Here is a 25,063-nt window from a genome sequence, read left to right on the forward strand (position 1 = left end):
ATCCATGTAATCCCTGTGCTTCCAAACTATCTGTTTCTTTGCGGACATGGGCCGCTCCCGTTTTGTTTTGTTTTCTTGCTTCTCTGTACTCCTCTCGTCCATTACGGCCGCAGATTCCCACGCTCACCAGTAACACCAGCTCAGTCAATACGCTTTCTTTTCTAAAAAGCTCGATTTGAAAGATGATGAACTCATGGTGCAAAGGTTCGCAAAATGGCGGATGGATGCTACAACTCATGCCTTCCCACTTCGTCTCGAACGAGAATCTCATCATGAAACTGTGGGAGAACCGCAGCCGCTGAGAGTCCTCAGACCCTGAAAGATGCAAATGCAGCCCCCCCAGTCACATTATAAACAAGAATACTGGACCGCTTACCGCCGTGTCCTCCATGTCATACTTCACATCGGCAAGGAAGAGGCCCGACGCTGGAGCCATAGGAAGTGCAAGCGAGATTGAACGTCCTTCCAGAATCTTACGAACTGCAATCACGGCCGTCGGCCATTGTTAGCATCTAAGATCTCTGGAAGTTCCACTCACCATCCTCAGCGGTGCGTTTTCCAGCTCCAACACCTTTGAGAGTGCCTACCATCAATCGCACCTTTCTTTCCTCTCGGCGTTAGTAATGCAGAAATACGTAAAATACAGTGTAAGTTTCTATACCTGGTGGTATAGAAACGACTGTGCTCGAGCTGTCACCACGTATGACTTCAGATCTGGATTGGAGCTTTGAGCGTTTGAGGAGCATCCAGTTAGAAGATGCGGCCAGCTGACCGTCTCGCGGATTGAGAGCTCCTCCAAAGTTTTGACCGGAGACGCTGCCTGTGCAACAATTTTGAGTGAGACAGTAAAAGGAAATGAAAAACTATGGATCGAATACTTGGCAACCAGACGCTCTGAAGGAACTAAAATCGTGCGTTCCCAAAAGAACTTGACAGGCACTCTAGAACAAGCCACATATAAGTAGAAAAAAGGTCAAAGAAAAGCATAGAAGCAATGCTTTCACCTGCATTGCTATGAGGTTCAAAGGTTCCTCGACATGCCAGGCACGGTCTCTTTCGAACAGAGAAGCCCGACAGCTTCCGGCGAGGATCCGATAGTAGTACCTGCAAAATCGATGCGGCTACCGAAAGCGTTCTAGTATATGTACGATGATACAACTTACGTGCGTTCTTTCGCGCGGAATCGAGCGTGAAAGTCCGGAGGCACAAATCTAGCATCCACCACCTGAACATCAGCTGACTCCCTCTGCCATCGAGCTTGAATAGAATAAGCAAGCCAATCCAAAAGAGAAAAACCTGTAAGAAATGGTTCACGGCCCGAACAATCACGTCGGGAGGATGAGGAGCCAGCTGCAAACAAGCGAGAGTAAACTACAATCTCCAAAGATGGAGAGAAACGCAACTCACCAATTCACCAGGCTTTCTTTTGCTGGTTCGAGCAAGATCAACATGGAAGACATTCCGAAGAGCATGAACTCCAGCATCCTGGAACACCAATATGAGAAAGCGAAAAAGAAAAGAAGCAAACGACTTACAGTTCTGCTGGAACCAGTGGTCGACACCGATTGACCCATGAAGCTAGAAAACGCATCCTGGCACCACAGCATAGACAAAGCTTCATTTTGTTTTCGCTTTCATGTCTTCTTACCTCGAGCGTTCCCTGCACCGTGCGGACTCCTTCTTGCCTTTGCCATCCGGAGAAGCGAGTGCCAATGTACTCAATGCCCACCAAGTAGCGCTGGATGCCCGGAACATCCATAGCCAGCTTGGGGAGCTTGAGACGTTCTTCCTCTTCTTCCTCGCTAAAACCTCTCTTTGTCATGCTATAAAACACCCTACTTCCTGCTTAAACCATTTAAACTCCTTGCTCGTTCCATGAGCGCGGCGCATTCGATCCTCTCGTGGTCACCGCGCTGGACGCTGCGCGAAGCCAGCACCGTGATCCACGCCACCACGTCGCCACCGCTGGGCATGGCACCGCTCAGCTCCCCCGCGGCCTCCACATCCCCGGACCTCCCGAGAAGATCGATCACGCAGCAGTAGTGCTCCTTCATCGGCGCGATCGCGAGGTCCCATTGCAACGACGCGAAGATCCTCACGCCCTCGTCCACGAGGCCCAGATGGCTGCACGAGTTCATCACGCCCAGCAGCGAGATCGCGTTGGGGGCGATGCCCTCGACGCACATCAGCCGCAGCAGCGCGAGGGACTCGCCGGAGCGCGCCGAGGCCGCAAGAACCGCGTTCCACGACTCGAGATCCGGGCGTGGCATCGCATCGAAGAGGCGCCTCGCCTGGCGTATATGCCCATTCCGGGCATATGCCGCGATGATCGTGCCCCATGAAACCTCCGTCTTCTCGGGCATAGATTCAAAGAGAAACCTCGCCTCTTCGATCAGCAGCTCCCTCGCGTACAAGGATACGATCAGATTCCACGAAACGACACTTCTTCGCGGCATTTGATCGAAGGCGCGTTTCGCTGCCAGAAAATCCCCATTGTGGGTAAGTCCGGCAATGAAAACGTTCCATGCAACCACGTCCTTGTGCGGCATTTTACGAAACAATTCTGCGGCCTCGTCGATCCACAAGGCCTGCGCATACGACGCCAGTAAAACCGTCCACGACACGACAGTCCGATTTGGATGCGCCTCAAACATAAGCCGAGCTTCCTCCAGATGCCCAGATTGGGCATAAACTTGAAGCATTGTCGTCCAAGTCACGGAGTCTTGCCACGGCATGGAATCATACAGATCTTTGGCCAGCTGCATTTTTCCTGCTTGTCCGTAAGCCAAGATCAATGCCGTCCACGACACTTGATTCCACTCAGGCATGACGTCGAACAAAGCCCTCGCCTGCTCTAGATCCCCAGTTCTGGCAAACGCCACCACGACAGAAGTCCACGAGACAAGATCACGAAACTCCATCCGATCGAACAGCAACTTGGCATTGAGCGGAAGATCGCTCCGTGCGTAGAGGGCGATCACCGTGTTCCAGGCGACAACATCCCGCTCGCCATCCGGCATTGCGTCGAAGAGTGCCCTGGCCTCGTCAACATGCCCATTGCGGGCGTACGCCTGGATCATGAGATTCCACGAGAAGGGGTTGCGCTTGCCCTGCATGGACTCAAACACCGCCCGGGCGGCCTCCACGCAGCCGCAGCGTCCATACATCTCCACCACCAAGTTGGCGACGTACAAGCTCGCCCTCTCCGGCGCGATCCCCGAGTGGATCTCCGCGGCTTCCACCAGGCTCTTGCAGGATCTCAGGCGAGATACCAAGGAATCAAAATTAGGCATCTATATGGATCCTTTTTCCTTTTCGAGATCCTATATAAGTTGGAACGTTGCGATTGAGTCTAGGGTTTCACGATGGCACTCCTGATCCACAAGAACGATCACAGCGATGCCATGATCATGCGCAACGGCGGCCTGGCCATTTTCTCCGATGGATCTTACAAGTATGACGGGCCCGGGAATCAGCAGCACGGTGGCTATGGCGTTTACATCCCGAGCCAAGGTGTGTACCAGGCACACGGGCGGCGACCCCAGCAGGACCTAAGGCGCTGCTCCGCCATCACCTTTGAGCTGTTAGGGCTGCTCGAGTCGCTGCAGATGGCGATCATGCTGCAGGAGAAAGGTGGCGGGGTATGCCACCGCGAGGTGTTTGTGTACACGGACAGCTACGATTCGCTGACGCTGCTGGAGATGTACATGGAGAACTCGACGTACCTGTCCAGGCACTCGGACGTGAGCACCATGGAGAGCATTGTCATGTTCGCGGGCATGCTGCCTTGCAACGTCCACTTCTGCAAGGTGAAAGGGCACGACAAGGTTTTGGGCAACGAGGTGGCGGACAAGCTCGCCAAGATCGGCGCGACGCTGCTCGAGGGGCAGCAGCGGAGGTGTACTTTCGTGGGTGATTTGCTGGTGCCCTTGATCCCGCCGGGACAATGCTAATTGCCCGCGCAAACCATCTCCAAATTTTGTACTTAGTTGTTTTCCAATCGAATCGTTTTCTCGCAGAAGTGTGATAGATCTCTTGTCCAAAGTCTTGTTCTCAAATATGATAGATCTTCTGTTCATATCTTGATGGTTTATTCCAATCGAATCGTCTTCTCGCACAAATGTGAAAGATCTCTTGTTCAAAGTCTTGTTCTCAAATATGATAGATCTTCTGTTCATATCTTGATGATATCAGATCTCTTGTTCTTTTGGTTGTGATGGGCGAGCGATGGATTTGCAATCTCTTGGGGTCAAGCACGAACAAGATCGTCTCGCGTCGCTCGTGCGCTCCACGAAAGATTTGGAGCAAGCGAGGCAGCTCCACAGGGAGATCTCGCACGGCGCCCACACCCGCGGCAACACATACCTGGCCAACCTGGTCGTGCAGATGTACGGAGCTTGCGGCGGCCTTTGCGACGCGCGCCTGGCCTTCGAGTCCATCGCCCGTCCGAACATCTTCTCGTGGAGCGCGCTCTTCCAGTGCTACGCGCGCCACGGCCTCCTCCACGAGGCCAAGCGGGTCTTCGACCGGATGCCCGCGTGGGACTCGGTGGTGTGGACGGCGATGATGGGGCTTTATGCGGAGATGGGCTTCTTGCGCGAGGCCGAGGCGATGTTTTCGGATATCCAAGATGCAGATGTTGTAGCGTGGAGTGCGATGATCCAGGCCTACGCTCGGAACGGGCAGCTGGAGTGCGCCGAGGTGCTGTTTGATCGAATGCCGGAGAGGAATCTTGTTGCCTGGAACACCATGCTTGCAGGAAATGCTGCTTCTAGGAATCAGGAGAGAGCGAAAGAACTCTTCGATGCAATGCCGGTCAGGGACGTAATTTCTTGGACGACAATGTTGCAAGCGTTTTCAGTAGGTTTTAATATATCTAAAGTAAAGAATGTGTTTGATTCCATGCCGGAGCTAAGCCTTGTAACCTGGACAGCTCTAGTTGCAGCAAATGCCAAAGTTGGGGATCTTGGTCAGGCACTGCTTTTGCTGGACCTGATGCCTCAGCGAAGCATCGTGCCCTTTAACTGCGTTGTTGCTGGCCTGTGCCAGCACGGATATCTCGATCTCGCGCTGAGCGTCTTTCATTCCATGCCCGAATGGAATCTGGCGTCATGGAACGCGATGATTGGAGCCCGGCTGCTGGATATCTCCGAGATTCCAGAGCTCAACGCATCCTCGTACGCGAATTTGATGGCTTCACATATAAAAACTAACGAATTTTCCAGAGCAGTAGAAGTCTTCGATGCTGCTCCATTTCACAACCTCGTAATGTGGAATCTCACCGTGGCAGCAAATGCCCAAAGTGGTGATTTGTCTCGTGCACTGGAGCTGCTTACCATGATTCCGGAAAAATCCATTGTAACTCACAACGTTGTCCTTGAAAGCCTTGGAAAGATCGGCCATTACGATGGAGCTCTAAAATGTTTCGAAAAAATGCCTGCTAGAGACAGAACATCGTGGAACTCTACACTAGCAGCAGTTACCAAGAGGGGGCATTTTGGCACCGCGATCGATCTCTTCACGCGGATGAGCGTCGAGGGATCCAACCCCGACCCCATGACCATGGCGAGCATTCTGGCAGCGTTTAGCCACCTTGGAGGAGTTTTCCACGCCAGGAGCTGCTTCCATTCGATGGTGGCGGACTTCGGCCTTGGAAGGCCGTCGCTGGAGCACTACTGCTGCATGGTCGACGCTCTCGGACGTGCCGGACGTGTGCACGACGCCAAAGAGCTCCTGGACGTGATGCCGTTCTTCCCGGACGAATTGGCGGCGGGATCACTGGCAGCGGCGGCCAAAGTTCACGAGAGATCGTCGTCGGGGGCGTCAGTGATCGATCAACTGGCACCGGGCTGGTTCACTGAGGAGGTTTTTTCTTGGATCTGAGTCGTCCCAGGAGCGAGGAAGCGCTTGGAACGTCCACCGACGAGTAGAGCTTCCCACCGAAGAGAGGAGGTGCATTGGCTCTCTGCTGCTTGCTCTTCCCGATATCGGCATCGTCGAGAGAGTTCCTCCTGGGACGAGCAGCCTGCGCGGTTTTCTTCTGGAGCAGCTTCCTCTTGCCGTTGCTGCTACTGCTGCCGAGGGGCAATCCCAGAAACGTTTGCTCGGTCTTGATCCGGCGGTGGCGATCCTGGGCCAGGACGTCGGAGCTCACGACCTCGATGTCGTGGACTTTGATCTTGAGTTCCTGGACTCTGGCTTGGAGGCTCTCGAGGGACGTTTCGCCGGAGTCGACAATGATCCTTGTCCGGTCAGCTCGAGCGCTTCCAATCTCGTGCCGGAGAAGCACCACCTTGTCTTCCAGATTGGAGACGACAGATTCCACCGATGAAACGTCTGACAGAAGCTCGCGCACCTGCAAGCATTGATACGAGTGAAACAAAGGAAAGTAAACTTCAGTCAGGCACAATGCATGGAGGAAAGATGCTTGCGATCTAACGATTCAAGAAAACGAAAAACCATGAAAAAGAAGAGGACGCGAACCTCGGCAGGAAGATTGTGCTCAACGTCGTCTAGATTTGAGTCCTCGTCTCCAAATCCCAGCCCGGTTTCCAGTGCCTTGCGGAGGTCAGTTTCATACTTCAACTTTGTCTTCAGTCTCTGGACCTGCGCAGCCAGAGAGTATAAATGCCGAGCTTGAGATCAGCGGAAGAGGAAAAAAAGAGAGGAAAAATCTCCTCGCAGAGCATAGACTCTGATTTACTCACGTCCTTTTCCAGCAAAGAGCGATGCAGCTGTAGTGTGACCAATCTGTCGCCAATGTCCTGCGAAGAAACGAATGAATGAAGAGAAGAAAGTACAGAAGAGAATCGATTTGGGAATTCTTCAAAGGAAGTGTCAAAGTACCTTGCAGAGGAGACTCGCTTTAGAATCCATGCCCGAATTTCTCCTCTTCTCTCTCACTCCACCGACATTGTATGTGGTCCTGCCATTGATAATTGTCGCAGCTTCTCCTGGAATTCAAGACTCTGTAGCTCCCAAAACGAAAGAGAAAAGAATATGAGAGGAAGTCCAAAAGAGAAAGGAGCCAAAAAGGAGAGACGAAACCGAAAAGACGTGGACGGCAGGATTCGAACCTGCGCGGGCAAAGCCCACATGATTTCTAGTCATGCCCGATAACCACTCCGGCACGTCCACCTTCTTGGTAAAGAATGGCAGCACGTCCCTACAAACTAGCCTTTTCTTATGTTACTCCACCAAAGCAAACAAGCTTTCTTGCAAATGGAAAAAAGACTTTACCATCGATGATGCCAACTTTACTTCAGTTCTTAAAGAGAGAACTACAAAATCGCGATTGCTGCAAGGAAAAACCGATCAGCACTGTCGAGAAATCTTACAAAAACCTTACCGTCAAATCGTAGTGGCGAGGAGCGCAGCCTTGGAGCTTCATGTGAAAGGAGAGCAACCGAGCTTCCTCCATTCGCTCGCACCTAGACAGAGCGTCGAGGAGGCTCCAGTAACTCCAAGCATCTGGAGCGCTTCGCCTCTCCAGCTCCCGGAAAACTTCCAAGGCCTCGTCCACTCTCCCCGCGATGCACAGCCACCGGATCAGCGTGTTGAACACCACCACGTCCGGAGCGACGCCTCTGGAGACCATCTCATGAAAAATCTCGAGGGTGACTTCCAGCCCTCCGGCTCTGCAGATCCCGTCCATGAGAATGCTGTACGAGTGGAGATTGGGACTCGTTCCCTGCGACACCATGCTCTCAAAGAGCTCCACCCCGTCGCCCACAGTGTCGAGGCGCTGGCACAGTCCATGGAGGAAAGAGTTGAAGGTGTAGACGTCGGGGCAGAGCCTCCTCTGGAGCAGCTTCTCGAAGTAAAAATACGCTTTTGCCAGCTTTCCTGCTCGGCAGAGGCCGCGGATGATGATGTTGTACGAGACGAGGTTTGGCTCGCAGCCTCGGTCCAGCATCCGGCGGAAGAGCTCCACGGCGGCGGACACGTTACCTTCGCTGCAGAAGCCGTCCATGAGAGCGCTGTAAGTCACCACCGTCGCAACGCAGCCCCTCTCTTCCATCGCTAGGAACGTCGCGTACGCCTCGGCCACTCTCCCGGCTTTGCAAAGGCCGTCGAGAATGATGTTGTACGTCACGGTACTCACGACGGTGCCACTCTGCAGCATTTGCCTGTATACTCGATGGGCCTTCGGGATCATCTTTGCCTTCATGAACCCGTCTATGAGAGCAGCATACGTGACGGCGTCGGGCTCGTAGCCCCGGTTTCTCATCTCGTGAAACCTTTCGCAGCCTTCCTCGACTCTCCCCAGCTTGCAAAGCCCGTCGATGATCGAGGTGTACGTGACAGCATCGGGGATGAAGCCCCTCTCCACAGCTTCCTTGAGCTGCAAGAGCGCTTCGTCCAGCCTGCCTAGCTTGAGAAACCCGTCCACGAGCGAAGTATACGTGAACAAAGTTGGGAAACAGCGTCTCTCGGACATCTTCTTGACGAAAGCGATGGCTTCTTCCGTCCTCTCTGCTTTGCAAAGAGCGGCAACCAGCGGATTGAAGGTAAAGTGAGTGAGATCCAGCGAGTCGTCCAGTTCGTCGAAATAAGCTAACGCGTCTTCGAGATTTCCGGAAGCGCAGAGTTGCCGGATGACAAGGTTGTGGATCACTACGTCGGGTTCCACACCTCTGGCCTTCATATCTTCGACAATCTCGCGAGCCACCTTGACTTCCCCTGCGACGCAGCATCCGGCAAGCACGGTTCTGTACATCACTACATCCGGTTCGCAGATGGTTACTAACACCTCTTTGAGCAGCCTGTACGCCTCGCGGTGCTTTCCAGCCTTGACAAAAATGTGGAGAAGCCCAGCAGACGAAAACCTTGAGTGGCAGCTCTTGCTCCGCTCACCGGCCCATTTGAAAAACATCCAGGCTACTCGGTAGTCTCTCAGCCGCTTCAAAACTTGGGCCACGATCCGGGATGTGAGTTCACCTCTGTAGTCACTCAGTGCACCTCCAACCTCCAAAAACCGACCTTGAGCCTCGAGATCAAGTAAAGTTTTGAGGAGAGCATCAATGCTTTCTTTGTAACCAAACTTCTGCTTGCTGCTTCGTTTCCTGTCTTCTCCGCTGCCTCTTCTAGCACTGTCTCTGTCTGTAAGCTCCTGTCCATTCTCCTCACAAACCACCTGAGACTTCTCTGCAATGGGTTCGCCTCCATGACTTCTTTCCGTGTTACACTGATGATACACTTCACTGGCAGCCGAAATGGAGTAAGGCCACCGCCTAGCCTGAAAGAGAAAGTTCGGGAACCTGATGATCCTTGCTCTTGACCATAGCGCAAAGCTCATGCCATGACCCTCTTCGGAAACCCCTAAACCATAAACCCCCAAGGCGCGCTTCAGTGCTTTGGCAAGGAGTGATTCAAAGCCTGATACGTGAATGCGTCGGGCGCTATCCCTCTGCACGACATCTCCTCGAACAGCCCAAATGCCTCGGTCACCCTCTTGGCCCTGAAGAGACTTCCAATCAGTGTGTTGTAAGTGATGATGTTGGGAGAAATGCCAGCGTCCACCATGCTCTTGAGGAGCTCAAACGCTGCCGCCAAGTTGTGACCCTTGCAGTACCCGTCGATGAGAGCGTTGTAAGAGCACACGTCCCGAGCCACACCCCGGTCATCCATAGCTTGAAAGAACTTCACAGCTTCTTCCAGCCTCCCGGCCTTGCACAGCCCGTCCACGACGATGTTGTAAGTAAAACAATCAGCTTCCATCCCTGCCTCTAGCATCTCTTCGAAGAACTGGCAAGCCTCGTCCGGTTCTCCGCCTTTGAAGATCCCATCGAGCAAGCAGTTGTAAGCGACCAAGTCCTCTGCGTCTTTCACGTCGTCGAAAACCTGTCTAGCCTCGAGTATCCTGCCTGCCTTGCAGAGACCATCGATGAGGCTTGTGTAAGTCACCACGTCTGGAACAGCCGTGGCGTGGTGCTTCCGAGCATTGGCTTCCTTATACAAAGCGTAGGCCTCCTCCGGCTTCCCAGATTTGCACAGGCCTTCTATAAGAGCACCGTAGGCGAGATCGTCGGGAACGTGTCCTTGTTGAACCATCATGTCAAACAAATGCCGAGCCTCGATGATCCTGTCCGCCTTGCAAAACCCGTCAATGAGAATGCTGTAAGTCACTACGGTGGGAACGATACCTTTGGCAAACATCTGACGGTAGTACCAGTGGCCCTTGTCTACCATCCCCGACTTGCAAAGCCCGGCAATGACCGCATTATACGTAACCTCGTCCACGGAAGATCCATACTCGACCAGCTTGTGCAAAACACCGCAAGCATCCGCCACCCTTCCAGACTTGCAAAGTCTGTCAATGACGCCAGTGGAAGTAGCAGGACCGGCAACGCAGCCGTTCTCAACCATCTGGTTTAGATAAACCAAGGCCTCGTCGAGCTTGCCGATCTTGGCGAGACCACTGATGAGAGCCGTGTAGACGAAAGCATCCGGACGGCAGCCATTGCCCAGCATGTCCACGAAGATCCTCCGGGCCTCTTCCACCCTGCCAGCTTTCGAGAGGCCATCGATCACGACGGTGTAAGTTTTGAGCGTCGGCGAGTTCCCCTTCTCGACCATCTGCTCGAGGATAGCCATCGCCTCGTCAAGCCTCCCAGCCTTGAGGAGGCCGTCGACGAGCGCCGTGTAAGTGACCGTCGTTGGCAAGCACTTCTTCTCGTCCATCTTCTTGAGGAGCTGGAAGGCATCGTCTACCCTCTCGGCCTTGCAAAGCCCATCGATGAAAACGTTGTACGTGACATAGTCGGGCTCACACCCGGCTCTTACAGCTCGCTCGAGCACCGAGAAGGCCTCGTCCAGCCTCTTCTCCCGGCAGAGGCCGTTGATCACCACCGTGAAGGCCACCATGTCCGGCGAGCATGGCATCTCGTCCAGCAGCAGCATCGCTCGATCGAGCTGCCCGGTTTTGCACAGCCCATTTAGAAGCGCAGTGCAAACGCGGGTGTCCACCAGTTTGCGATCGATCATCTCGCGGTAGAGACTCCAGGCCTCCTCGATCTGCCGCTGCCTGCACAGGCCGTGGAGCATCGCGGTGTAGAGGCGGCGATCCGGCGGCACCTTGTTTTGCCTCATCTCCCGGAAGAGCTCGAGCGCCTGGTCGGCCTCGCCGATCTTGCAGAACTCCACGATGAGCGTGGCGTAGATCGCCTGGTTGGGCCTGCAAGACGGGGCCAGGAACTCTCGGTAGATTTTGAGCGCCTCCCAGGGCTTGCGCGCCGCGAAGAACACCTCCAGCAGCGCATTGCCGGTGGAATTGGAGTGCCCTACCTTGGAGACAGCCCAGCGAGCGAACTCCCAGGCGATCCCCGGATCCTTCAAGCGCTGCAGCACGGCGGAGACCGTGGATTGCGTGACATTACCCTGGAAATCCTGGAGCGAGGTGCCTACATTCGCCGTCTTCACATTCTCGAGCAGCGCCTGGATCGCCGCCACCTGTGGATCACGATCGCGAACTCTGCTGCTGTAATGCGCGATCTTCCTGGATCCAGGTGCGAGGAAGAATCGCTTGAGCAGCCATGGCATTTGGGGCGACCTAAATGCCAAAACCCCTCAAGAACCCTAATTTGTTTTTATTTTGCCCTTCCCCCCCCCGTTAATTTCGGCGACGCGTGTGGTCTGATCGACACGCGCCTCTCCTGCCGATTTGCATGCTGCATGTCAGCGTCGCATCTAGGCAAGGATATGAGGATGATCCAAGCGATGATCCACTGTGTCTTGCCCTATCTCCATGGCATCGGTCGCAATTGGGGTTTTCCTCGCTGTCCTTGCCGCCATTTGCAATGGCACCTTCACGATCTTCTCCAAGATGGAGGCGGTGAGGAGAGCGCGCGTTGATCCACTCATCTTCAACTTCTGGGCATGGTAAGCTAGCCGATCGATCGAAATTTTTCTTTTTCTAGGAGTTTGCTTTTAGCATTGGAATCGCGGTGACGAGCTTCCTGGCATTGATCTTCGTGCACAAGCTGGTTTTTACTCCTCTGGGACTTCTCAGTGGGCTCTTCTTCGTCGTCTCGGCCGCCAATGCCTACCGAGCTGTGCGATTGATCGGCGTCTCAGGTTTTCCATTCTCGTTTCCAGAGAGCTCATGAGATGTTTTTTGGATTTTCGCAGTTGGCACTGGCATTTGGTGTGGAACCGCTGTTGTTGGTATGTAAACTTAAAACTCCTCGCGATTTTAGCTCAAGTTTGGATTGTTTTTGTCCCAGTTTCTTTCCTCGCTGGCTTGATCTTTGATCCTCACGGGCATGTCCGAAGCTTGGCTTTGGCCATCATAGGCATGTTGATTCTTCTAGCAGGAATTTGTAAGATCGTCGTCCTCCATATTTTCCTTCGGTGCTCACGCTTTTCTTTTTTGGTCAGGCTCTTTGGCCGCAGCTGGACATATGGGCCGCGTAGCGACTGGTCGAGAAGACGAACTAGACACGCTACTCTATCGTCCAGTACGTCAACTAGCTCATGTCTGTGAGTTCTAAGTTCTTGTAAAGAGTGGTGAGGACAGGATTAGCGACAACTTCACTCATGGAGTCATCGCAGCAGTCTTGGCTGGAATTCTGGGAGGTCTAGTCATGGTAAAGGTCAAAGTTCTCACCACAGTTTTGTCCTTTGACTCGTAAAATGCTTTTCTTTTACAAGCTTCCGATGACCAGAGCGAAACACGCAGCTAGAGTAAGCAAGCATTCGATACCTTCTTTGGTATTCCAGGAACTAATGAGAACTTGATTCTCAGGGACTCACCTATCTTCCATCGTTTGCAATCGGAGTTCTCATATTTGCACCCATAGTGACTGTTATTCCATACTTGTCCGCGACCAGCCGAACATGGCCGCCGCTCAATCCGAAAGTTGCTTCTGGACCAGGGCTCGTCTCGGGCCTTATTTGGAACATAGGTGAGGAGTTTTGTTTCACTCCAGGAATCTCGAAGGCTCAATTTTTTCACAGGAAACGCGCTTAGCATCCTGAGCATTCTCTACGTCGGCTACACAGTAGCTTATCCCATGTAAGTTTTCTTTCGATTTTTTTTTTTTTCTAGTTGTAGATAGATAGGATCTAGAGTGTTGTGATCAAATGATCTTCTTTCGATTGATATCTTCGTTTCTTCGCAGAATGCAATGCGGGATCTTCGTCGCTGGTTTGTGGGGTATGTTCCTGTTTGGAGAGATCTCTGGAAACGCTGCTTCGCTCTTCTGGGGATCGGGAGCCATGGTTCTCATAGGAATTGTATTGCTCGCATTGGCCAAGTAAAAATAACATAAAGGAAAAATTTCTTAAAGCCCAATTATTCTTTTGTTAATGCATCGCCTTTTGCATCGGACGGCTGTTCGTGAAGCTTCTAGGGCCTTCGAAGGCTTTCAAAGGGGGCTTTTAACCCTTTTTCCAGTATAAATTAAAACAACGACGAGCTAGGGTTTGTGTCGAGGAGCACAGATCTAGAGCTATGTTTGGGCGCGGGCCAAGGCGGAGCAACGAGACCAAGTATTACGACATCCTTGGCGTCTCCAAGGATGTGTCGCCGGAGGATTTGAAGAAGGCGTACCGGAAGGCCGCCATCAAGAATCACCCGGACAAGGGAGGCGATCCCGAGCAGGTACGGTGCTTTGTTTGCCGGATTTCTCTTTTCTCATGCCTGGGATTGCCGGTGATCCCCAGTTCAAGGAGATTTCGCAAGCGTACGAGGTGTTGAGTGATCCCGAGAAGAAGGAAATCTATGATCAGTATGGCGAGGAGGGTCTCAAGGAGGGCATGGGCGGCCCCAGCGCCGGAAGCCCTTTTGATATCTTCGAGTCGCTCTTCAGTGGTGGTACGTTGTGTGTCTGGTGTGGTTGTTTTGGATTGAAAAGGAAGGAAATTTTCCAGGCGGTGGCAGTAGAGGCGGCAGCCGAAAGAGGAGAGGCGAGGATGTGGTTCATACCTTAAAGGTTTCCCTCGAGGATCTCTACAACGGCACGTCAAAGAAGCTTACATTGTCACGGAACATACTTTGTCCAAGCTGCAAAGGGTATGATCGACATCGTTTGTTCTTGTTCTTAAACTTCCTTTTCTTCAATGCAGAAAGGGCTCGAAGTCTGGGAATTCTTCAAAGTGTACCGGTTGCCGTGGCACTGGAATGAAGATATCTGTCCATCAAATCGGCCCTGGAATGATTCAACAGATGCAGAAAGTTTGCAACGATTGCCGGGGTTCGGGTACGTTTTGCCTTTCTCCTTTTTCCAGTGTGCAGTCTACTCACGCGTTCACACGATTCCAGGAGAGACCATCAACGAGAAAGACAAGTGCCCCCAGTGCAAGGGCAACAAGGTTGTCCTTCAAGAGAAGAAGCTTCTAGAGGTTTTTGTCGAGAAGGGAATGTCTCACAATCAAAAGATTACTTTCCAAGGAGAGGCCGACGAAGCGGTAAGTTAGCTTAGCATGTTTTGGACGATGGGCCCCTGAATGACGAATGTACTGTGCTTTGGCAGCCGGACACAATCACCGGGGACATCATCTTCGTTTTGCAACAGAAGGAGCATCCCAAGTTCAAGAGGAAGGGCGACGATCTCTTTCTGGAGCACAGCCTCTCTTTGCTGGATGCTCTCTGCGGTTTCCAGTTCACCATCACTCACCTCGACGGCAGGCAACTCCTCGTCAAGTCGAGACCGGGCGAGATTATCAAACCAGGTATGCAAATCACTTAGTGTAGCTCTCAGGCTTCTCTAAACGTATGTCTCCTCTCTTTCAGGCCAATTCAAGGCTATCAACGATGAAGGAATGCCTCACCACCAGAGACCCTTCATGAAGGGAACCCTGTACATCCACTTCTCGGTCGACTTCCCCGAGTCTGGGAGCCTCACTCCGGAGCAATGCAAGGCTTTGGAAGCAGTGCTGCCGCCGCGGCCGTCGAGCCAGCTGACGGAGATGGAGCTGGACGAGTGCGAGGAGACTACGCTCCACGACGTGAATCTGGAGGAGGAGATGCGGAAGAAGCAGCAGCAGCAGCAACAGGAAGCGTACGACGAGGACGACGAACCGGCTGGACCAAGAGTCCAGTGCGCTCAGCAGTGAGAAGGATATGATCGAGGTCCCCCGTGATAAAAAAGATTTGAGTCTCTATGTCGTAGAGAACCATTTTGCGAATATACTTCATTTTTTATTTAGTATGATCAATGAAGTTGAGAGACCAACTTGGTCTACTCCGTTGTAGTGTTTTGATTTGTTGTCGTGTTTTGTCACTTAAAAAGAGATTGCGAAGAGACACTTGGGGAGAGCAATGGCTGTTGATGATGGAAGCCCGGAAGTGCTATGGAAGACTAGTAATGCTTCTAGTAGTGATGGTAGGAATAGGAAAGAAGCTTTGGATGGGAGCCCGGAAATGTTATGGAAGACTAATAGTGTTTCTAGTAGAGGTAATAGGAATAGGAAAGAAGCTCTAGATGCCTTCTACGAGCAAATGGCTTGGCAGCAGGATCTCACGCTCAAGGACTTGGTTTTGAGCGAAACTCCGTTGAATCCAGCCCCTGGAGCTCCACCTCCAAAAGATTCAACTCCTCCAGTAGCTCCAATTCGTTCAGCTCCAAATCTTTCTCCAGCTCCAGTTCCAGTTCCAGTGAGTCCTCCCAAGATGGCGACTGTGTACGAGGAAGTGGAGTGTGAGGAGCGGCAATCGCCTCGAAAGAGTTCCACTGTGGGAGAGCTGCTTGGAAATAGAGAGGACTATATTGTGTTGTCTGGGAGATCTAGAGCTCCATCTCGGCCCCGGGTAGTGACAAAGCTATGTGGGGTTTTTACACCTCGGACTCTACCTCGGACTGGGAATCGAAACTTCGACAACAAACGGTGTACCAAGTGTGGGGAGAAGCCACTGTGGTTGAAAACGAGGTGTCTGGTAAGTGTGGCCGTGTGGCCGTGTGTATGTGATGAGATTATCCTTGGATGGAATTCTAGTTTGATCGATGGTTCTTTCTTCCAGGTTTGTGGTAAGCTATATTGTAGGAAGTGCGTGGACAAGGGAATGGGTGACCAGGTGGATGGACCAAAGTGCGTAAAGTGCATTGGCTATAGGCCAAACGAAAGGTCTGGTTATCTGGGAGCTTTGGATCATGAAATTTCTATCATTCTTGTTGCAGATATCTGGAGAAGAAGGCCAGCACTTGGAAACAATCGCTCAAACTCGTCACCCAAAACCTGGGTTCTCTCAAGAAGACGCAACAAATGGCCCCCAAGAACAGCGGCGGTGATCACGGTGGAAACATAAAGACAAGGAAAATCAATGTACGGTGACAAACATTTGGAAATCGATCGCTCTTAGTCAACCGCGCCGTATCAAAGCGGTCGAATATACCCTCATGCATAAGTTAAAAGATCTCATCATCGTGCATCATGCTATAATGCACGCCATGTTGCACGCAGATTCAGACGTGGCAGCTTGCTATTGGTCCATTTGGGGTATGTCCGGGCCCCACGGCCAGCCGTCCACGTGTAACAGATCCGACGGCCCAGGGTTGAGAATCTTTGCGCTTCCCTCCTCCCTCCGAGTGCGTAGTTACTAGTGGTATAGCTAGCCAGAGTATGAGAGAGGAGGGCAATGGACGGTACTTTTGCTGTTCTTGTTGCCCCGGGGCGAGGGCACGGCGGCAGCGAGGAGCAATTCGGTGCGATGGCGCCGTGGTGTTCTTGGCGCGCGGAGTGAGCGCCGCTCGCTGGACCGAGCGTTTTTGGCGATGGATCCATCGGCAGGGTAGGGGTCTAGGTATTTCGGGGTTGCCATTTTTTTAGAGGAGGCAGTGCCTATTCTGGTCGTGGAATGAGTGTAGAGGAATTGCCGGGCTTTTGATTGATCTCCTCCTTGCTCCAGGGAGCGATCGGAGTGAGGAATTTTGGGAAAGGATGCGATGAGTACCATAAAGCTGGGGGCAAATGCCAATCTCTCGGAGGCGAAAGGCCGCTCTTGGTTCGTGGCATTGGGATTTTCGTTTGTGGATGGTCTTGATTTCTCGGGTTTTAGGTGCGTGGCGACGGAGCTACAAAGTGACATCGTGGTGGAGGTGAAAGATGTGAGATTCCATCTTCACAAGGTATTCTTTTCTTGTTTCTTGGGCGATGAAAGCTTACATTGCTTGCAACCAAAGTTTCCACTGCTTTCTAGGAGCGGCCTTCTCAACCGCTTGGTGTTTGAGTCCCGGGACACGCAAAAGAACCGGATACGACTGGACGAAGTTCCCGGCGGCCCCGAGGCGTTCGAGCTGGCAGCAAAGTTCTGCTATGGAATGCCCGTCGACATGGACGCCTCCAACGTGGCGGCGCTGTGGTGTGCCGCGGTTCACCTGGAGATGACGGAGGATCTGGAGGACGGGAACCTCGTGTCCAAGGCCGAGGCTTTTTTCAACACCGTCGTCTTGGGATCGTGGAAGGACTCGGTGACAGTGTTGCTGAGCTGCGGAAAAATTCACGCCTGGGCCGAGAGGCTGATGATCGTCCAGAGGTGCACGGAATCCATAGCATGGAAGGCTTGCACAGATCCGCGGGGTGTCCGGAGTAGTCACGGCAGTAGGATGGGATCGAGAGCTCAGAGCCCGAGCAGGAGGAGCATGGATCTGAGTAGCAGCAACAAACAGGAGCTCATGAAAGAGTGGTGGTTTGACGATCTTCTCAAGCTTCCAGTTGACTATTTCAAAAAGGTGATGGCCGCGGTACGGGTGAAAGGGATGAAGCTGGAGCTGATTGCTGGTGCGGTCGCGCTCTACGCTTTGAGCTGGCTTCCCCGGCGCTCCGAGATCGAGTACGACCAGCATTCGTTTCGAGGCAAAGGAAGGCTTCTCCTGGAACAGGTCCTGAGCATGCTTCCTCGGGGGAAGGACTTGGTTCCCAGCCGGTTTCTCATGCACTTGATCCGGATGGCGCACCTCCTGGAGGCCGACTTGCCTTGCAAGATCGACCTCGAGCAGCGCGCAGGTACGCAGCTGGACAGCGCAGCATTGAGCGACTTGCTCGTGCCGGCGCTCGACGCGAGCAGCTGCTGTGGACTCAAGGTTGACGTTGATCTAGTGCAGAGGCTCGTCGAGCACTTTGTGAGGCAAGACGAGATCGTCACGAGCAACTATGGGAGCGGCAACTCGGTGGTGCTGGATCATCGAGTGAGGGTGGCGACTCTGGTGGACAATTACCTGGCCGAGATCTCGCAGGACAGGAACTTGAGCGTAGCGAGGTTCAAGGCTCTCGCTGAGGCTCTCCCGGACTCTTACCGCGCTTCGCACGATTATCTCTACACCGCCATCAATATCTTCCTCAAGGTGGAGTGCCAGCTCCATAGCTCTTGTGACTTAAGAAAAGCTTGTGACTTTGCAGGTCCATCCGGAGCTCAAGGACGAAGAACGCAAGGATCTGTGCCAGCTTCTGGACTGTAAGCGGCTGTCCCTCCATTCCTCGATGCACGCCGCGCAGAACGAGCGCCTCCCGCTGCGAACCGTGATGCAGATCCTCTTTTTCGAGCACCTCAAGCTCAAGAACAGCAGCCAGGCGAATCAGAAGCTGCCGATGGAGGTTCCCAAGATCGAGGGGGGAGGAACCGCGGCGCTCCAGCAGGAGATCCGGACGATCCGGTGCGAGCTGGAGCAAATGAAGGCCGACTTCTCCGAGTTCCAGAACCACTTCCGGAGCCTCAAGCTCGAGAAACAAAATAGCGATGTCAGGTCCAAGCTTAAGAAATTGGGTGTAAGGATCTACTGACGAGAGGAAGAATATAAAAGAGAAAAACGTTCGTCTCTCATCTCTTTCTTTACGTTCATATCTCCTGGGCATCCACGTAGACATCCCGCTTGTTTCGTTTAAAACAGCTACACGCGCTCTGGGCCGTCAGATTGATCTCCTGCGCCTTGAGAGCCGTCGATCTCTCCCGTTCGCACGTGAAAACCACATGGACTCGAGGCTGCTAGCCGGGAATTTTCGCTGCTAGCTAGCGCTAGGGTTCTTGCGCTGGAGGGAGAGAAAAGGTAATATTTGTCCGCTACCGCTGACGCTACCGAGCATTGTCTCTCGTCTTTGTGGACGTAGGTTTGTGAAATTCCTGCGCCGCCTCGACGATCGAATGCCGAAGGGTGAAACCGCGACGATCGCCGATGATAGCGATCCAGGGAAGAGCAAGAGCTGCCAGGAAGATCCTTCTCTTGCTCCTCCTCCTCGGGATCCTCCTCATCCATCGCCTCCTCTCCCGGCGGTGGCGCTGGCCGATCTGGAGAAGGATCTCTCGTGTCCAGTATGTTTCCAGACGTTGAGAGATCCATTTCTCACGGCTTGCGGACACAGCTTTTGCTACTCGTGTGTTTCGACGCACTTGAACGGGAGGAATAGCTGCCCTTGCTGCTCCAGTTACCTCACCACGAAGCTCATGTATCCCAACGTTCTTCTCGGGAAGGTCTGGAATTTTCTAGAGGTTTCTTAGATTTTTACGAGATTTCATGTCTTTGGCTTGTTATGATCCAGGTCGTGAGAGAGCTCCAGACACTAAAATCTCTGACTCGAGGTTCTCCCACAGAGAACTTACGAGTCGCTCTCCAGCATGTCGGTGGCTGAAGTTTTCTCGTACTGTTTTCACTTTTTCCCACTTTACTTTTGTCCCTTTTGTTTTTACAGGGAGCTCATGATATGTCGCTCAAGGAAATCGACTTTCTGCTCAACCTTCTCTCGGATAGAAAGATGAAGTCACAACACAGAGAGGCCGAGGAGAATATGGATTATTTGCTTGAGTTTTTCCACGAGTTGAAAAGGCGAAAGCAACTTGAACTTGACAAGGTCAGTAAAATTTGATGCTTTTCGAAATAACGATTTGGGCTTTTATTGATCTCTGAATGCAGGTGAAGGAAGATATGAGAGCCTTGAAGAATGACTTGTTGTCGCTGAGACAAGAAAGAAGCCAACTCCAGCAACAGAAGAAATCGTATCTGACAGCATTTTCTGGAGCTAAAATGTCTGCGAGCTCAACGAGCTCTGGAATTTCTCAGAATTCTGTTGCCAAGTTGCTGCAGCCGACTCCTAAAAGAAGGAAAGCCATGGTTCTAATTGAGGTAAAGCGTCAAAGTGTTGTGAAGAACTATTTGATATTTTATACTCCGCCATTTGTTGCAGCAATATGACCTGTTTCGAGAAATCTACATAGACGAGATTAGACGTTGCCAATCCAGAGGCAGTTATGGTTCTGGATTAGACACCTTTCGCTCTGTTGTTTCAGGATTTTGTCGCTATAGGTATGATTTCTCAATGTACCTCAAGGCATTCCAAGAACTGACAATGCTGCAGAAAACTACATGTATTATCGGAAACTCAATCAGGAGGTCTGTCAAATTCCTCAAACATCGTATCTGGGTATGCCGTTGTGCATTTTCTGAAGCTCACATCTCAAGCGCAAGCATTCTGTGCAGCCTCGATTTTGATCCCGGTGACGAGTTCTTTGTAACAGCGAGTGTCTCGGGATATTTGCGGGTGTTCGAGTTTCCGAAGGTAAATATGAGTTTCTTACGAATCTTGCAACCGGGTAGACACAATGGCTTAACATCTGTAGGCTGTGAGATGGTCCCTTGTCGTGTGGAATCCAAGCCTTGAGCTACAGACAGGCAAGAAGCTAAGTTGCGTGAGCTGGGACAAGTTTTCCAAAAGCTGCGTCGCTACTAGCGATTACGACGGCATCATAAAGATCTGGGATATTAGTGCGTGCCAAGTAAGTAAAAGAATGGGGTCCTATCGATCGGCTCTGATATAAAAACCATTTCATTCAGAATACAGTCAATTATGACGAGCACGAAAGGCGGATATGGAGTGTTGATTTCTCGCCAATGGAGCCATCGCGGTTAGTCTCTGGAGGCGACGACGGCAAAGTTAGAAACAATTACTTCTTTTTTTACAGGATGATTTGAGTCAATCAATCTACCTTGCAGGTTAAGCTATGGAGCAAGGAGCTCAAGACGAGTGTCCTGACAGTCGAGGTTAAGGCAAACATTTGCTCAGTGACGTTCAATCCTATCTCGAGTAATTTAGTTGGGGTCCGTTTTTTTTCTCTCATATCTCTCTTCTGTTTTTGCTGTTAACTTCGCTGAAAATTTCAGGCAGGATCAGCGGACCACTGCATTTATTACTACGATTTACGTCAGACAAAGTGCCCCTTGCATTTGTTCAAGGGCCATGAAAAGGCCGTCTCGTACGTCAAGTTTACGCCATCAAACGAGATGGTTTCCGCCTCTACTGACGGAACGCTTCGGCTATGGAGCCTCGAAAGCTGGAATACCGTAAGCATCAATGAGATCTGATCAACGCGACGCTGATATATAATCATCTCAGACACTGATGTTTCGCGATTATCTTCTTGCAGCTCCAGGTGTATAGAGGTCATACGAACGAAAAGAACTTTGTCGGGCTGTCTGTCACTTCTGATTACATCGCCTGTGGGAGCGAGACAAACGAGGTCTATGTTTACCACAAGGTAAGCCCGGTTTTTAGAGCTGCATTGTCAAGACGAAGTAGAACAAATCTCAATGGTGATGTTTCAGGGGATTCCAAAGCCGGCACTCAGCCATTTATTTGCGAGAAAGGACGCAGCTGACGATGATACACGACCGTTTGTCAGCGCCGTCTGCTGGAGGAGGAGTGATAGCCACACCATGCTGGCGGCAAGCAGCCAGGGGGAGATCAGAGCTCTCATGCTGGCGTCTTGAGACGAAGAAGAAGAGGGGCGCGAGAGAAGCTCACTTTCGAGCTTTAAAAGCTCGTTAAAGGCGCGAGTATGGAGTACCAGGTTCGCCAGTTTATCTCTTTCCATCTATCTCAAAGCGGTACGCTGTCTAACAGGAAATCACATCTGAGATGGCTTTCTTTTTTATCCTGTGGCGAGAGAGTTTAAAGTACGTCCCGGCAGCAACATAGGTACGTGATGCCAGGCCCAGCAAAGTGCTAAAGCCTAGATCTCCTCTTTTTCTTTCGTGGCAAGTGTCCCAGGAACATATGAAAAGTGGAGGCTTTTAAGCACTCCACGGACCAAGCGATCCCCTCGTGAACGCAAGGTACCTTGAAAATCTCCTTGATTCGTTACCACTTTCTTCTCTTATTTATTTTCTCCCCAGGATGGAACAATCGCGATCCCGTGATCAAGCCAGAAAGATTGAAAAGGCCAAAAGTTGGAGCTCCGCTCCATGGATGGAGCAATGCCACTCTTTTATATCGTACGGACGAAGGAATGGTGATTAGCCAGAAAAATATCTCGAGCCACATGACAAAAACGGTGGAATATTCGTCGCCCTCTCTCTCTCTCTCTCTCTCTCTCTCTCCCATTTTTCTCTCTCGCCATGCAAGACGAAGAGGCGGAGGAAGAAGGGAAAGAATGGCGGCCCAGCTGGGCAGGGCGGCGCTTTCGGGCGATTCGCGGAGGAAGGAAGCGGCCAGCGAAATGGTATGGCCGCCGCGCCGCTGCTGCTGCTAGCGATGGATTGATTGAGCGAGTGATTGATTGATTGCAATGTGGGCTTCCTGGCGCTCCCTGGCTGCCTGGCCGCTGCGTAATTTCTCGTCGCTTGGGCGGTAGCGATCGAAAGGGTGGGCGATGGGCAGCGTCAGATAGAATTAGGTCTCTTTCTCTTTGCGATAGCGTTTTTCCTTTTCTCTCTGGGCCTTTGGAAGCATTTTTCCTTGTTTGCTTGTGTGGTGTGTGTGTGTTTTTTGTTTTTTTTTTTTTGTTTTCTCCTCTTGCCTTGCGTGTCTTTAGACTCTGCGTTCTTACACTCTGTGCGTGTGGCATTGAGAATTTTTGTCCATTTGTTTGGTACTTCCTGTTCTTCCGTTCTGCTGTGCACGGGGTTCTTAAATTCTTTGGCTCCACACATCTTTGGTTGCCGTGATTTTAGCGAACTTCTTCTCGTTTGAAAAAAAAAAGAAGAGCTTTGTTTTCTTGTTTCTATCGACCTCATGCTTACTTGCGATGTGTTTAACTCGGACTTTTCCTTTTTGCTGTGTCCAGGAGCATTACGGAACTTAGATGATGAGTAGTGGGCATTCCAGTGGTGTCCAGACTCAGCTCGAGAATTACGGAGGTTAGTACATTGTAGGCTAGAGTACATATAGTGGGCCGGATGGCATAGGATAGAATTCTAGGCTCGTGGATCTGGAGGCTCCCGGATTGTTTTTTTTTCTCCAGTTTCCTCTCGGACTGGAGATTTGAGCAGGGGGGTGTCTAGAATGTAGATTCTACAGGAAACTAGGGGCTAGAGTTTGTCTCGTGATATTCCATGCCGCAGCAGGCTTCGCAAACTGCAAAGCCGCTTCCTTCTCCTTCTTCCTCACAAGTGCCAGCTCCGTCTCAGGTACTGCTTCTTTCTGATTTCCTCGAGCTGCTTCGGCCTTTTCATTGATCGGATTCAGCAAAGCGGACGAATTCCATTCTGATATTCGTGAATTTTGATTGGTGTAGTCTCCATCGCCTGCACAGCAGCAGCAGCAGCAAGTACCGCACGAAGCCTCGCAGCAAACTCAGCAGGCGAATGCTCCAGCTGGAACTGAGAGCTCACCTTCTTCTGCTGCAAACCAAAGTACCGAGGGAAGAAAAATCTCATGCGAAGACATACAATTGGTAGGGACGATCACTTTTGCCCGTGTAATGGTTCTGATGGAACTTTCAGGTACAAAACCTCATTGAAAGGTGCCTTCAGCTGTACATGAATCAAACCGAGGTTATCAACACTCTCTTGAACCAAGCAAAGATCGAGCCTGGTTTTACAAGCCTCGGTACGTCAATGCTTTATTCAATTCTTTCTATTTCCTGCCGCAAATCACGCGCTCTATAATTGTTTCAGTTTGGCAAAAGCTAGAAGAACAAAATCCAGATTTTTTCAAGGCTTACTACGCCAGGCTCAAGCTGAAGAAGCACATCATGACTTTCAATCATTTGCTCGAGCAGCAGGTCCATCTGATGCAAAAGATGCGAATTATTCCAACAAAAGTTCCAATGCCGCATCCCAGCAATGGCATGCACCACGCAAGTAAGCCTCTGGGTTGAATTGAAGCTGGTCACTGACGTATACTTTCGTTGCAAACTTGAAGTGGGACAGGTGCCGATGGGGTATCCAGTTCCTCCACTGACTGGTGATATGCCCGCTCCACCAATGCCTATAGTAACCGGTGGCAATCCACTAGCTGAGAACTTTCACGAAAGCCCAGGATCCAGGTAGCTTTCGGGTTTAAGAATCCTAGCAAGTCGTTTGATACGTTTCTTTCTTGCAGTGCAATGGATTCAATCATGCAAACAGGTGATATTCCCGGTTCGGGAGGTGCCAACGGCGCAAACTTCCCGTTTGGAGGCATTACTGATATGTCCGGGATGGTTTTGGACACGCCGTTTGTGTCGCATGAGCCTCACTCTCACGAGCACAACTCTCAGAATGGGATTGTGTCGTTTGACGGTGGAGAAGAAGATGGCCACAACTCAAGGGAGTCGCTTGGAACGCTTGGCCATCTTCCGAGGAACTTTAGCTTGTCGGATCTCGCCGCGGAGCTGGGAGCGAGTTCTGGTACGTAGATATGTTTCTTTTCTCCTCGGTTTTGAGGTGCGCTGTTGATCCAGATCTAGGAGCGCTTGGAGGCTACTCTTCCCCGTTCATGAGCCCCGAGACTGAGTCATATTTGCAATCTCCCGACAAGCACGATATCGGTGAGCTCCAGCCTCGACCTTTCTCTTTCGTTCCTAAACTCGTTTGCCTGTGCAGCAAATTGCGTCTTTTCAGAGGATGACAAGCTACTGGATAGTTTGGACTTTGGAGATTTGAAGTAGCCGACGTGTTGCTCCGATTGCGGACGACCACCAAGTAGATGATTTGATGTGCGATTTTTTTGTGCCAGAGCGATTGAGAACCAGGACCAGAGGTCGGTTTTTTTTTCGCATTTTGGCATTCCCAACTTTCCAAAGAGGTCAAATCCTTACGTCGCAAAGTTGTCATGGTTTTATTCTTTGTCCTCGTTTTATTCTGTTGGATACCATCGCCTGGAGACTGATGCCTAGAGGTCGCGTGACTGCCGTCTGCAGGCCATTTTTTCCTTTTTT

At 51.6% G+C, this 25,063-nt stretch overlaps 9 protein-coding genes and 1 non-coding gene across 16 annotated transcripts; 6 read left to right on the plus strand and 4 right to left on the minus strand.

Annotated features, from left to right (window-relative positions):
* Nucleotide 1: 1 nt before the first annotated feature.
* On the minus strand, nt 2-2,190 carry LOC9657083 (tRNA pseudouridine synthase A). 5 transcript variants are annotated; one of them, XM_002974118.2, is made up of 11 exons: nt 1,649-2,176; nt 1,536-1,592; nt 1,408-1,485; nt 1,297-1,350; nt 1,164-1,246; nt 1,005-1,104; nt 879-941; nt 662-820; nt 539-599; nt 377-480; nt 2-315 (listed from the first exon to the last, which is right to left on the minus strand). In XM_002974118.2, exons 1-11 carry the CDS (start codon nt 1,820-1,822, stop codon nt 271-273), a joined length of 978 nt encoding a protein of 325 aa, XP_002974164.2. In that variant the 5' UTR covers nt 1,823-2,176; the 3' UTR covers nt 2-270. The 5 variants fall into 5 exon arrangements, with proteins under 5 accessions (XP_002974164.2, XP_024534717.1, XP_024534718.1 ...); XM_024678949.1 differs by lacking the exon at nt 879-941 and having other exon boundaries at nt 1,649-2,177; XM_024678950.1 differs by lacking the exon at nt 2-315 and having other exon boundaries at nt 395-480; nt 539-603; nt 1,649-2,184.
* LOC9657084 (pentatricopeptide repeat-containing protein At2g35030, mitochondrial) lies at nt 1,836-3,302 on the minus strand. The gene has a single exon (XM_002974119.2). The coding sequence runs from the start codon at nt 3,291-3,293 to the stop codon at nt 1,836-1,838; it is 1,458 nt and encodes a 485-aa protein (XP_002974165.2). The 5' UTR covers nt 3,294-3,302.
* A 925-nt stretch (nt 3,303-4,227) lies between these two features.
* On the plus strand, nt 4,228-6,331 carry LOC112347617 (pentatricopeptide repeat-containing protein At2g35030, mitochondrial-like). The gene is made up of 2 exons (XM_024678730.1): nt 4,228-5,796; nt 5,894-6,331. Exons 1-2 carry the CDS (start codon nt 4,228-4,230, stop codon nt 6,329-6,331), a joined length of 2,007 nt encoding a protein of 668 aa, XP_024534498.1.
* A 724-nt stretch (nt 6,332-7,055) lies between these two features.
* TRNAS-AGA lies at nt 7,056-7,137 on the minus strand. The gene has a single exon. It is a non-coding gene; the product is annotated as a tRNA-Ser (tRNA).
* Nucleotides 7,138-7,234: 97 nt separating this feature from the next.
* Nucleotides 7,235-11,545, minus strand: LOC112347632 (pentatricopeptide repeat-containing protein At5g65560-like). Its single transcript, XM_024678793.1, is given in 3 exon segments — nt 7,235-7,297; nt 7,349-9,349; nt 9,352-11,545. Coding segments are annotated over 3 exon segments (4,227 nt in total). The 5' UTR covers nt 11,542-11,545; the 3' UTR covers nt 7,235-7,261.
* A 65-nt stretch (nt 11,546-11,610) lies between these two features.
* LOC112347631 (putative sugar uptake protein lp_2503) lies at nt 11,611-13,294 on the plus strand. The gene is made up of 10 exons (XM_024678792.1): nt 11,611-11,880; nt 11,933-12,075; nt 12,130-12,165; nt 12,225-12,320; nt 12,379-12,458; nt 12,504-12,587; nt 12,652-12,684; nt 12,746-12,905; nt 12,958-13,015; nt 13,122-13,294. Exons 1-10 carry the CDS (start codon nt 11,747-11,749, stop codon nt 13,258-13,260), a joined length of 963 nt encoding a protein of 320 aa, XP_024534560.1. The 5' UTR covers nt 11,611-11,746; the 3' UTR covers nt 13,261-13,294.
* Nucleotides 13,295-13,407: 113 nt separating this feature from the next.
* On the plus strand, nt 13,408-15,196 carry LOC9657086 (dnaJ protein homolog 2). Its single transcript, XM_002973911.2, has 7 exons — nt 13,408-13,603; nt 13,666-13,816; nt 13,873-14,014; nt 14,068-14,201; nt 14,264-14,409; nt 14,475-14,673; nt 14,735-15,196. The coding sequence occupies exons 1-7, from the start codon at nt 13,454-13,456 to the stop codon at nt 15,055-15,057; spliced, it is 1,245 nt and encodes a 414-aa protein (XP_002973957.1). The 5' UTR covers nt 13,408-13,453; the 3' UTR covers nt 15,058-15,196.
* A 66-nt stretch (nt 15,197-15,262) lies between these two features.
* On the plus strand, nt 15,263-21,692 carry LOC9656015 (E3 ubiquitin-protein ligase COP1). The gene is made up of 9 exons (XM_024678731.1): nt 15,263-15,326; nt 15,458-15,602; nt 20,394-20,566; nt 20,598-20,701; nt 20,760-20,858; nt 20,919-21,023; nt 21,087-21,266; nt 21,350-21,460; nt 21,528-21,692. The coding sequence occupies exons 1-9, from the start codon at nt 15,263-15,265 to the stop codon at nt 21,690-21,692; spliced, it is 1,146 nt and encodes a 381-aa protein (XP_024534499.1).
* Nucleotides 16,555-18,757, plus strand: LOC9656014 (root phototropism protein 3). Of its 2 annotated transcripts, none has more exons than XM_024678785.1 (5): nt 16,555-16,741; nt 16,847-16,942; nt 16,997-17,066; nt 17,121-18,281; nt 18,337-18,757. In XM_024678785.1, the coding sequence occupies exons 2-5, from the start codon at nt 16,884-16,886 to the stop codon at nt 18,715-18,717; spliced, it is 1,671 nt and encodes a 556-aa protein (XP_024534553.1). In that variant the 5' UTR covers nt 16,555-16,741; nt 16,847-16,883; the 3' UTR covers nt 18,718-18,757. The 2 variants fall into 2 exon arrangements, with proteins under 2 accessions (XP_024534553.1, XP_002973958.2); XM_002973912.2 differs by having other exon boundaries at nt 16,555-16,729.
* A 616-nt stretch (nt 21,693-22,308) lies between the features above and the next one.
* Nucleotides 22,309-24,964, plus strand: LOC9656016. 2 transcript variants are annotated; one of them, XM_024678788.1, is made up of 9 exons: nt 22,309-22,423; nt 22,988-23,330; nt 23,438-23,596; nt 23,646-23,751; nt 23,820-24,005; nt 24,067-24,190; nt 24,247-24,533; nt 24,587-24,673; nt 24,729-24,964. In XM_024678788.1, exons 2-9 carry the CDS (start codon nt 23,256-23,258, stop codon nt 24,791-24,793), a joined length of 1,089 nt encoding a protein of 362 aa, XP_024534556.1. In that variant the 5' UTR covers nt 22,309-22,423; nt 22,988-23,255; the 3' UTR covers nt 24,794-24,964. The 2 variants fall into 2 exon arrangements, with proteins under 2 accessions (XP_024534556.1, XP_002973960.2); XM_002973914.2 differs by lacking the exon at nt 22,309-22,423 and having other exon boundaries at nt 22,729-23,330.
* The last annotated feature ends 99 nt before the right edge of the window (nt 24,965-25,063 follow it).

Source organism: Selaginella moellendorffii, unplaced genomic scaffold, assembly GCF_000143415.4.
Source record: "Selaginella moellendorffii unplaced genomic scaffold, v1.0 SELMOscaffold_23, whole genome shotgun sequence".
In the NCBI taxonomy this organism is placed as follows: Eukaryota; Viridiplantae; Streptophyta; class Lycopodiopsida; order Selaginellales; family Selaginellaceae; genus Selaginella; species Selaginella moellendorffii.

What these genes read in the sequence shown, in the direction of transcription:
- LOC112347631 (XM_024678792.1), top strand. Translation starts at nt 11,747, where the DNA reads ATGGCATCGGTCGCAATTGGGGTTTTCCTCGCTGTCCTTGCCGCCATT. An exon ending in GATTCTTCTAGCAGGAATTT is followed by an intron (nt 12,321 to 12,378) that starts GTAAGATCGTCG and finishes TTTTTTGGTCAG; the next exon opens with GCTCTTTGGCCGCAGCTGGA. An exon ending in GAGCGAAACACGCAGCTAGA is followed by an intron (nt 12,685 to 12,745) that starts GTAAGCAAGCAT and finishes CTTGATTCTCAG; the next exon opens with GGACTCACCTATCTTCCATC.
- LOC9657084 (XM_002974119.2), bottom strand. Translation starts at nt 3,293, where the DNA reads ATGCCTAATTTTGATTCCTTGGTATCTCGCCTGAGATCCTGCAAGAGC.
- LOC112347617 (XM_024678730.1), top strand. Translation starts at nt 4,228, where the DNA reads ATGGATTTGCAATCTCTTGGGGTCAAGCACGAACAAGATCGTCTCGCG. An exon ending in CACTGGCAGCGGCGGCCAAA is followed by an intron (nt 5,797 to 5,893) that starts GTTCACGAGAGA and finishes GAGTCGTCCCAG; the next exon opens with GAGCGAGGAAGCGCTTGGAA.
- LOC9656015 (XM_024678731.1), top strand. Translation starts at nt 15,263, where the DNA reads ATGGCTGTTGATGATGGAAGCCCGGAAGTGCTATGGAAGACTAGTAAT. An exon ending in TCCAGTTCCAGTTCCAGTGA is followed by an intron (nt 15,603 to 20,393) that starts GTCCTCCCAAGA and finishes CTCAAGCGCAAG; the next exon opens with CATTCTGTGCAGCCTCGATT. An exon ending in GGGATATTAGTGCGTGCCAA is followed by an intron (nt 20,702 to 20,759) that starts GTAAGTAAAAGA and finishes CATTTCATTCAG; the next exon opens with AATACAGTCAATTATGACGA.
- LOC9656014 (XM_024678785.1), top strand. Translation starts at nt 16,884, where the DNA reads ATGAGTACCATAAAGCTGGGGGCAAATGCCAATCTCTCGGAGGCGAAA. An exon ending in GAGGCGAAAGGCCGCTCTTG is followed by an intron (nt 16,943 to 16,996) that starts GTTCGTGGCATT and finishes CTCGGGTTTTAG; the next exon opens with GTGCGTGGCGACGGAGCTAC. An exon ending in CCATCAATATCTTCCTCAAG is followed by an intron (nt 18,282 to 18,336) that starts GTGGAGTGCCAG and finishes GTGACTTTGCAG; the next exon opens with GTCCATCCGGAGCTCAAGGA.
- LOC9656016 (XM_024678788.1), top strand. Translation starts at nt 23,256, where the DNA reads ATGCCGCAGCAGGCTTCGCAAACTGCAAAGCCGCTTCCTTCTCCTTCT. An exon ending in GCCTGGTTTTACAAGCCTCG is followed by an intron (nt 23,752 to 23,819) that starts GTACGTCAATGC and finishes TAATTGTTTCAG; the next exon opens with TTTGGCAAAAGCTAGAAGAA. An exon ending in TCCCGACAAGCACGATATCG is followed by an intron (nt 24,674 to 24,728) that starts GTGAGCTCCAGC and finishes TTGCCTGTGCAG; the next exon opens with CAAATTGCGTCTTTTCAGAG.
- LOC9657083 (XM_002974118.2), bottom strand. Translation starts at nt 1,822, where the DNA reads ATGACAAAGAGAGGTTTTAGCGAGGAAGAAGAGGAAGAACGTCTCAAG. An exon ending in CCGTGAACCATTTCTTACAG is followed by an intron (nt 1,247 to 1,296) that starts GTTTTTCTCTTT and finishes GCTCGATGGCAG; the next exon opens with AGGGAGTCAGCTGATGTTCA. An exon ending in TTCCGCGCGAAAGAACGCAC is followed by an intron (nt 1,105 to 1,163) that starts GTAAGTTGTATC and finishes TCGATTTTGCAG; the next exon opens with GTACTACTATCGGATCCTCG.
- LOC9657086 (XM_002973911.2), top strand. Translation starts at nt 13,454, where the DNA reads ATGTTTGGGCGCGGGCCAAGGCGGAGCAACGAGACCAAGTATTACGAC. An exon ending in CTTTGTCCAAGCTGCAAAGG is followed by an intron (nt 14,015 to 14,067) that starts GTATGATCGACA and finishes TCTTCAATGCAG; the next exon opens with AAAGGGCTCGAAGTCTGGGA. An exon ending in CAACGATTGCCGGGGTTCGG is followed by an intron (nt 14,202 to 14,263) that starts GTACGTTTTGCC and finishes ACACGATTCCAG; the next exon opens with GAGAGACCATCAACGAGAAA.